This window comes from Orcinus orca, chromosome 17 (genome assembly GCF_937001465.1).
Source record: "Orcinus orca chromosome 17, mOrcOrc1.1, whole genome shotgun sequence".
Lineage (NCBI taxonomy): Eukaryota > Metazoa > Chordata > Mammalia > Artiodactyla > Delphinidae > Orcinus > Orcinus orca.
The window spans coordinates 39,037,170-39,046,948 of NC_064575.1; the positions used below are offsets into that span (position 1 = coordinate 39,037,170).

General features: G+C 45.1%; 1 protein-coding gene across 1 annotated transcript; it reads right to left on the reverse strand.

Moving 5' to 3' along the window:
- Positions 1 to 5,935: 5,935 nt before the first annotated feature.
- Positions 5,936 to 8,926, reverse strand: LOC125961690 (dipeptidase 2-like). Its single transcript, XM_049700493.1, is given in 10 exon segments — positions 5,936 to 5,991; positions 6,104 to 6,188; positions 6,568 to 6,744; positions 6,865 to 6,934; positions 7,235 to 7,376; positions 7,601 to 7,730; positions 8,022 to 8,148; positions 8,470 to 8,550; positions 8,552 to 8,687; positions 8,800 to 8,926. Coding segments are annotated over 10 exon segments (1,131 nt in total).
- Between the last annotated feature and the right edge of the window lie 853 nt (positions 8,927 to 9,779).

Consider the following 9,779-nt stretch of genomic DNA (forward strand, 5'->3'; position numbering starts at 1 on the left):
AATCTGATGTCATTTTAAATGAAATTTCACAAATGATTAGAGCTAAAAGGTGTCTTTTTTCACTCAGCCAACACGTTGAGCACGTACTATGGGGCAAGCACTGTGCTTATGGGTAAGAGATAAAAGAAAAAATAAAGACCAGAGGAACTCAAAAGAGAGTGTGAGAGATGCATGAACAACTCATTACAATCGAATAGGGATAGGCTATTAAATAAATAGATCATAAAAATGTAACTTTGTAAAACAGAACTTGGAGTCAATAATCCTGCTAGGGGATATTGAAGAGGATGCCAACAATGAGGGGGTCTTGGAATTAGGTTTTGAATGTCAGTAGGAATTTTCCACATGGAGAGAAGGTCAGGGGCATACCAGGCGAAGGAACATCCTGGACTTGAGAACCAATACAGTATATTCAAGTGATTGTAAATGAGTTTTTTTTGACTAAAGCATAAGGTATAAGTTGCCAAATGGTAGAAAATAAAGTATAAAAGTTAGGCTGGAATAAAAGTATAAAGTGTCATAATTCTTATGATGAAAGATAGGTGTTTTCCTACAAAATGGGTTACTTATAAATATTTTAAAATTAGAGACTTCTGTGTAAAGCTTGAAAAAACAGTAAATCAGAGTTGTACTGAGCTCAGGCTTAGTGGTGAAAATTTCTGTATTTTGTTTGCCAGGTTGGATAGTGTTACAATTCTTTAACATTTGTTTTTCCTAAGTAAAGGCATCTGGTGAAAATATGGGATCCATTTTATCCTGGGGAAGTTTTGTCTTAACCTTTCTTCTATGCATTTTTTCTATTTAAAATGCTTTTGCAGAATCTAATCATAGGAAGTTTGGATACTTGAAGTACCTGCTCATATTCTCTCTTTGACATAATGGGAATAATTAGGAAGTCTTCTCTAATTTTGAGACTACCATGACTGCTCTCTTATGTTGGTTATTCCTGTAGGTGAACCAATTTTAGGTTCATCTGAGTGATTAGTTAAACTTAATCCTCACAGATTGATTCAGCAGGTCTGAAAAGATATCTCAGAATGTGTATATGGAGAGATAAACAATAAGAAATTACAGTAAGCACAAAAACAGATAAATATTATTCATACTTTTTCATAAGATCTTATTTTCTCTCATTTCTCTCTTATTTTTTTCATAACTTTTCTTTAATCATATGAAAAAGAAGGGAATTCACATGGCATAACAAAAGCTATGCAAAACTTAAGGAAACACAATTTTCTGAAATTTCTCAAACTTATTTGTATAGGATTCAGAATGCATTTAAAATGATTAAATGACTTAAGCTAATTTTTTTTTATTGCAAACTGTTTTAACCCCAATTAACCAAGCAAGAAACTGAGAGTCATTCTTTACTCTTCTCCCCTCCCTTAAACTCTGATTGGAACAATCCCTAAGAGTTGTCATAATTATACTATATATATATAAAAATATATATGTATAAATATAAATACACACACACACACGTCCATTGTTCTCTATGTCCATTGTCATATCTTTTACATTTCTTACTCGGATGTAACATCCCAGTTCACTTTTTCCCTGACTCCAGTATTATTTCTGTCTTGTTTATTCTCTGCATTGCAACCTAAATTTCATTCAACGGCTTAGAGCTCTTTGATAGCTTCTCTTTAATTTTGGGGAAAAGGCTTCAAGCACTGTGCTCTTGCCTACTAGTCCACCCTTATCTGGTTTCTCTATCCTTACTTAGCATCTCCTTCTTCCATAAATTTTCAGCAATACTCAATAGATTTCAGGGTTAGACTTCTCTTAATGCTGAACTTTCTCCAGGTTATGTCATCAATTTGTATCATTCTTTACTCATTCAATCCTTGGTTAATGCACTCTCATCATATAAGTTTCAGAATAAACATTGACTCTCTGGCTTTTCATGACTTCCGTTAGAGATTAAATTCCCTTTCTATGTGTTCTTATAAAACTTGGCTGTCCAGTTACCTGTGAGAGGTATAGTTATATTTTAGAGTTCATTTCCCCTATTACATTGTAAACTGCATGTGAACAATGTCCTTATTTACCAGTGTTGTAGGTACTCAGTGAATATTTATTCTGTTAAAAGATTTATTCTGTTAAAAGTTAAGAGACTGTTTATGTTCCATAAATAAGAGAAAATGTAGCTCAGAACCAAGTAGTGGCAAGAGACTTGCATAATAGTATACAATATTGAGAGACAGTAGGAATTTAGGTTAGACAGTACTTGGTTACTGAATTAATTGTGAAGGTGAGGGATGATTATACAGAGTCCAGAGTTTTATTATTTTTTTAAATTAATTTTTATTAAAGTATAGTTGCTTTACAATGTTGTGTTAGTTTCTGCTGTACAGCAAAGTGAACCAGTTATACCTATACATATATTCCCTCTTTTTTATATTTCTACCCATTTAGGTCACCAGAGAGCATTGAGTAGAGTTCCCTGTGCTATACCATAGTTTCTCATTAGTTATCTATTTTATACATAGTGGTGTATATGTCAATCCAAATCTCCTAATTCATCCCCCCCTTCCCCCCCTTGGTATCCATGTGTTTGTTCTCTACATCTGTGTCTCTATTTCTGCTTTGCGAATAAGTTCATCTGTACCATTTTTCTAGATTCCACATATAAGTGATATTATACGATATTTGTTTTTCTCTTTCTGACTTACTTCACTCTGTATGACAGTCTCTAAGTCCATCCATGTCTCTGCAAATGGCACTATTTCATTCCTTATTATGGCTGAGTAATATTCCATTGTATATATGTACCACATTCTCTTTATTCATTTCTCTGTTGATGGACATTTAGGTTGCTTCAATATCCTGGCTAGTGTAAATAGTGCTGCAATGAATATTAGGGTGCAAGCATCTTTTTGAATTATGCTTTTCTCCAGGTATATGCCCAGAAGTGGGATTGCTGAGTCACATGGTAGTTCTATGTTTAGTTTTCTAAGGAGCCTCCATACTGTACTCCATAGTGGCTGCACCAATTTACATTCCCACCAACAGTGTAGGAGGGTTCCGTTTTCTCCACATCCTCTCCAGCATTTATTGTTTGTAGATTTTTTGATGATGACCATTCTGACCAGTGTGAGGTGATACCTCCTTGTAGTTTTGATTTGCATTTCTCTCATAATTAGTGATGTTGAGCATCTTTTCATGTGCTTGTTGGCCATCTTTGGAGAAATGTCTATTTAGGTCTTCCATCCATTTTTTCACTGGGTTGTGTTTTTTTGATATTGATCTGCATGAGTCGCTTATATATTTTACAAATTTATTTATGTTTATATATTTTGGAAATGAATCCCTTGTCAGTTGCTTCGTTTGCAAATATTTTCTCCCATTCTGAGGGTTGTCAGAGTCCAGAGTCTTCAGTGTTTCCTCAGTATCCAACTTGGGCAACTGTACAAATAGTGGTGGTATAAATGATGTAGAGAGATGAATAGTGGAAGTAAGTATTGAAGGTAAAATTAATCGTTCAGTAATATCACATAATTAATTTTAAGTGTCCATGTTATATTTGGGCAGAGTTTTTCACTTTGCAATTAGTTAGGTTTGTAAGAGACTCAGGAGAGAGATATGTACGTTTTAGGTCAAGATCTGTGATATATATGGTGGCTGGAATCACAAGAGTAGATGAGACCATCTATCAAGGGCAGAAGAGAGCTTCTGAGAAATACACATCTCTTGGGAGAGGGCAAAGTGAGAGTGCCCAGTGAAAGAGATAAGGATGTCCAGAGGCAGGAGGAAGAAGTAGCAAATTAAGATGCTACTGTTGTTAAGGTGAAAGATTTTTCTGAGATGACAAACTTGATCAACAAAATCAAATATTGCTGAAAGGTGATATAATGACCAAACAATATTCATTCAATTTAATCACAAATTAAATGTCGGTGAATGCAATTCCAGTGCAGATAAGTAAGAAGAAAATAGCAAAATTGTGTGAGTCACGAGGTACATAAAGATAAGAAAATACAGACAGTGAGAATAAATACAAATTTTTGATAAACTGTACTGTGAAATTAGGAGGAGAGGAAAGGTAGCTAGAGAATTACTTGACATCAAGCAAGAGTAATTTTTAATGGGAAGGGGGCAGCTTTCTAATGGGAGGGGGCCAAAATAAAATTGCTAAAGAGGAAAACCTTAACAATACCAATGAGATGGGAAAATGAATGGAAGTTACTGAGGAAGTGAGAATAGGTGAACTATGTAGAAAAGCTATCCTTGTATGTAAAGAGAAAAAGTTATTTAGGGGTGTTTTTGCTTTATAGTCTGTGTTTTCTCTGTGAAGTAAAAGTTTGATGGGAGGTGATGTCACCTCGAGATAGTGCTCATCAAATATCCTATGTGCTTATCTATATTTTTCATCCTCCTTTGTAGTTAGACTCTTTTCCTTTGATTAGTTGTGGCCAGTGGCATAGAAGCAGAATAAAGTGTATCACTTCTGAGCTGAGGTCATTAGGAGCCAATGTCCCTCTGGTCTGGTCCTCTGCTATTGTGACATCGGAGGTCACATAGTCCAGATGATGTGGCTGCAAGATGGATCAGGACCATGTGATCTGTAAGGGCTTTACTTAGTAGAGAAATAACTTACTAGTATTTTCCACTGAGATTCCTGTGTTAAATAGATCTCCCTGTGAGAGCTCAGAGAGCATAGCGAAGACTGAAATGACAAAGACAGAGGGAGAGATGTTGGCAACATATGGAAGGTGCCTGGCAGATAATATATTTAATGGTAAACAAAGCTGCTGGAGTAACAGAGAGAGTATATAAGAGATGAGAAGAAAACCAACTGTATGTAGTATCTAGTGCTAAGGAGTGAGGAGAGAAACAACTGAAAAAAAAATAAAAAGAATGATCAGAAAGAAGCTAGGTGGTATGTCAACAGAAATCATAAGATTGCTAAAAAACATAAAGGAAGGTAGTTTTAAAAGAAGCACCATTTAAAGGAGTCAGTTGTTTCGCAAAGGGAAAATCCTATAGGAACTGAAAATAAACCATGTGATTTGATGACTAAACTTTTATGAAAAAAATGGAACCATTTCAGGAAAGTCATGGGAGAAGACGCTGTGTTACAGTGGGGAGAGTAATCAATACATTGTGAGGAAAGGTGCCTTCATTTCCAAGAAATGCCAGTTAAGAAGTGAAGAGAGCATTTAAAGGGAAGGGATAATGTAAGAAAATTGTTTTAAAAATTAATTAAGGAAACTTGAATAATTCCTAGACAAAGAGGAAGGTATTAGTGAGAGATGAAAATCAGAGAAAGCTATCTTAAGATGTTGTTATGGACTGAATTGTGTCCCCACAAAAAATATATGTTGAAGCCCCTCTCAATTTTACTGTAGAAGATAGGAGATAGGTCCTTTAGGGAGGTAACTGAAGTTAAATGAAGTCATAAGGGTGGGGTAATAATCTGACAGGGACTGATGGTGTCCTTATGAGAAGAGGAATAGATTCCAGAGATCTCTCTCCCTCTGCTCATAGAGGAAAGGCTGTGTGAGGACACCGCAAGAAGACAGCCATCAGCAAGCCAGGAAGATTGTTCTCACCACAAACCAATTCTTATGGTATTCAATACCTTAACCTTGGACTTCCACCCTCTAGAACTGTGAGAAAATAAATTTCTTCTGTTTAAGTCATTCAGTCGATAGTGTTTCGCTATAACAGCCCAACCAGACTAATACAGACCTTCATGTACACTGCAGTATACAGAAGCTAAACAGTGATTGTGAGCCAGAGATTACATCTTGAACAGAAGTGTAATGACGCTTGTGGTACTCACAACTTCACGAATTTTGTCAGAAAGATGTGAAAAAAAGTCAAACAGTTCTGATAGTGGATATTTTCTTTCTGTTTCTGACATAAAGCAGTGTCTGACAGCCTCCCTGATACCCATCGGTATCGCAGTTTTGATTCTGTGGCTCCAGTTCTACATGGCACCAAGGTGCTGTGTACTGTCCATTATTGGGTTTTTGGGAGATGTACCTATTGCCAACAAGTGGGTCAAACCACTGGGGCTCTTCTGAAGTCCTCCCTAAATTTAGACCCAGCTTCAGCTCCAAATCAGAGTTTTCAGAGAGCCCAGGGTGAGGCTCACTTGCCACAGTAGACACGTTGGCTAACGGGTTGCACTGCAGCACCCGCACGGACAAAGACAGCATCACGATGCCACCGTTCTTCTTCTGCAGGGGCGAACCGGTGGACCGTCAGCTTGGCCCCCAGCACAGTCACCTGCCTGTTCACTCTCTTGGCCCCTGTGAGGAAGGTGTTCAGCCCCGGCTTTGAGGTCAGAGTCGTCTCCTCTCTGGGTTCGTGTGAATGGAGGAGCCGCAGCCCTGGTCTGGGTGGTGTCTTGGCCCTGGGTTTCCGGGTTTGGAGGCGTATCTTACCACCTAGACCCCCACCGAGGGCTCAAGGGTTCAGGGGCTGTGTACCGTGGGTTTTGGGGGCAGAAGATATTTAACCTGGCGTTTGAGGAAATTGAGGGAGAAGAGACTCAGGTTCAAGGGCTCCTGGTTTGAATTTCTCGCTCTAGGTTTGAGGGCCAGGGCAGTCTCTCACCAGAAGCTGCCGGATATCATCAGGAACATTCCGAGTGTTCTTGCACATACCCTGGGCAGCTGAGTTGGAGAAGATGACAGGTGCCTGTGACACTTCTAGGGCTCGCCGTGCCACAGCATCCGAGACATGGGACAAGTCCACCATCATGCCCAGGCGGTTCATTTCTGCCACCACCTTCTGCAGGGACAGGATGGGGAGAGGGCATCAGGGCTGCATTTACCTTGTGTGCATTTATCTGTAGGGAACAGGCGGGGCTGTACATTCATGTGGGGCAGGGTATGAAACCCGGGTCCTTACCTCGCCAAAGCATGTCAGCCGACTGACATTGCTGGAGAAGGGGTGGATACCCTTTGCTGAGTTCTGCGTCCTGCAGGATGCCCAGGAGGCAGTCTGACTGGTGGCTGTGACTTGGCTACAAGAGCCTAGAAAGAGGTTCTGTCGAACTGTCTACACCTGCAACTACCTGGTGCAAGAGGAGGGACCCAAACTGGGCTGTGCCTGGCAGTAGCAGGGCCCTTCTGGGGATTCAGTCTTCTTCTGCAAACCTCCATTCCCCTCCCCACCCAGGTTCAGGGCCGGATCCCAGGGGTAAACTTGCTTTGGGCCCCAGCGTGATCTTGGGCAGATCCCTGCCTCACTGGGCCCTCACCATCTGCACTGTGTTTACCAGGGCACGTTGCAGGTGTGGGTGAGTGTCACGTAGTGCACACCCAGCGCATAGAAGGTACGCAAGATGGAGAGGCTACTGTCCAGTGAGTGGCCGTCCTCCACACCAATGAGGCAAGCCCACTTCCGGCTATTGTTGAGAGCTGAGGGCAGGTAGGTCAGATGATCATTTTCAGAGGCAGGGGAAGCTTACTGAAGTCCCTAACACCTACCACCACCAGTCTGTTTACCTTTTTTTGTTTGTTTTTTTGGCCGTGCCGCGCAGCATGAGGGCTCTAAGTTCCCCCACAAGGGATCAAACCCGAGCCCCCTGCAGTGGAAGCGTGGAGTCTTAACCTCTGGATTACCAGGGAAGTCCCCCTTCTACCTTTAACTGAGGTCACAAGCTCCAGCTCAGAATAGGAAGAACACATGAGGCGGATGAGGTGAATTTGCTCCAGGGTGAGGCGCACAGCATCCCGTTCGTGGGTCTGGCATGGGACGTAGGCTGACCAGAACTGAGGGAAGGCCAGGGCTTAGTTTGGGCTTTGGAACTCCTTGGGGCTCAGCTGGCACAGCACTCACTGTGCCCAGAAATCACATGTAATGCGTTGCTTTCTCTGTGGTACTTGGATGCCCGTCAGGCTGGCTCACTGTGACCCCTGTAGCCCCCAGCATCCATGGCATGGCACTTTCTAGGTCACTGTGGTAACTTAGTTCCAATGTGACTAACCTGTGGTCTCTGAGGCCCCCAAAGGGCCCCACATTCCCCAGCAGCCATGGTGGCACCTTGTGTGTCCCTTTGGTACCTGGGCACCTCTGAGACCATCGTTCAGCCTGTCCAAGCTGGTCTGACCATGGCTGAAATTGCGCAGATTAACATCCTGTAGCCCACTGTGGTAAAACTGCCTCAGGACCAGGGGCATCTCGTTGTGGCTGGAGGGAGGTCAAGGCAAATGGGTGGGCTCCTTAGGTCTTGAGATCAGGCAGAACACATTGCCAGGCCTGGGCCAGCCTGGGTGTCCCCACCTCACACTGTCACACAGACTATGGAGCAGCTGCGGCCTGGGCTGAGGGGTTCCCACCAGGGAGGGGATGACAGAGAAGGGGAAGGGCATCTGTAGATGATGGACAGGACATCCAGCGGTGGTGTGAGGGAGCCTCCCCACTAGCTCTGCATGCTCCGGGCCTCCTCCTCTGCCCAGGGCCAGGCTAGGCCCCCACCGGCCCCCAGCAGCCCGCACACACTGCAGCCACCCCTCCACAAGCGGGAAGTCCCGCATCAGGGCCCTCGTGCGCTCCCGCGGACTTGGGGTGCTGGAGGTGCCCGGTGTGGTCTGCACGGGTTACCAGCCGCAGCAGCAGACCCAGCAGGAGCAGCAGACACAGCAGAGGCCGCTGACTGAGTGCGCGGGGACCTTCGAGGTCCCCGGGCCGCAAGCTGCGCAGGGCCAGGCAGGCGGGCAGAGGCGGGTCTGAGAGGGGCGGGCGATGGGGTTCTGCCCGTGGACTCAGGCCACCCAGCGGCGCGGCCTCGCGAGGGGGGCGGGGTGAAGGAGGGGATACAGAGTCACAGGACCCTGCGACCCGTGTGCGGAGAGCCGCGATCCGCGAAGCCCGGCAGCCACAGGGAGGCACTGCCCTCCCGCCGCCTGCTCAGAGGCAGCTCCCGCGGGCTAACCTGGCCTCTGCTGAGAGCCCACTCGCCTCCCATCGCGGGTTCCCTCCGCCCCCGCCCCTCTTCCCACTCCCACTGCTCCGAGGGGGCGCCCTAGGTTGCTCTCCCCACCTCTAACCTTCCTGTCCAAGCTGGGGCCACCTTCAGCCTGAGGCCTCCCGGGAGCACACCTCGTCCCCATCTGCCTGCAGCCGGCCCCGCCCACCCCGAGGGCTGCGTGCGAGTGTCTCTGTGGCCACAAGTGCTCTGGGCTCCCGGTTTCCCGGTACTGGGCCATGGGGGCTGGTGTGGGGGAAGAGATAGTTTCTGGAAATGGGGGGGTGGGTAACGTTGTGAGCTCTGGATTCAGGAAGGGGCCCTCTGCCCCCGACCTTCTCTCTCCACCTACTTGACTCCCCAACCTGCATGACCATTCTCTGGGCACTTCAACCAGCACCTGGGAACTATCAGGAACCCCCCCCACTTCTGTCACCCAGCCTCAGGAGTCACTACACCTCCCCAGGGCCTGAATAGAGGGACTTCTGGGATGTGAACTGAACAACCTTCTGGGGAGAGTCAGCGACCCTTTTACTCAACAGAGCAGGAAGTCAGCAGGCTATTTGAGTGGAAGGAAATGAAGTCGTTTCCATGGCAGCAGAGCCCCCACCGCAGCAACCTTCCTCCCAGAGCTGCTGGCTGACCTTCTGGCCAGGATCCCTTCTACCTCAGCGTGGAAGGCCCGGCCTCGTGGAGAAGTATAGGTTCTGAGGAAGACCTGGCACCTGGGTTCTGCTGCTACACTTGCCTTATCTCGTGGCCCTTTTGGCTCTAGCTTTCCCAGAAACCTCAAGGGCTAAGTGCCTGCGCTTGCTCAGAGGCCGCACGCCATTCCCCATTTCCAGCCTCAGGC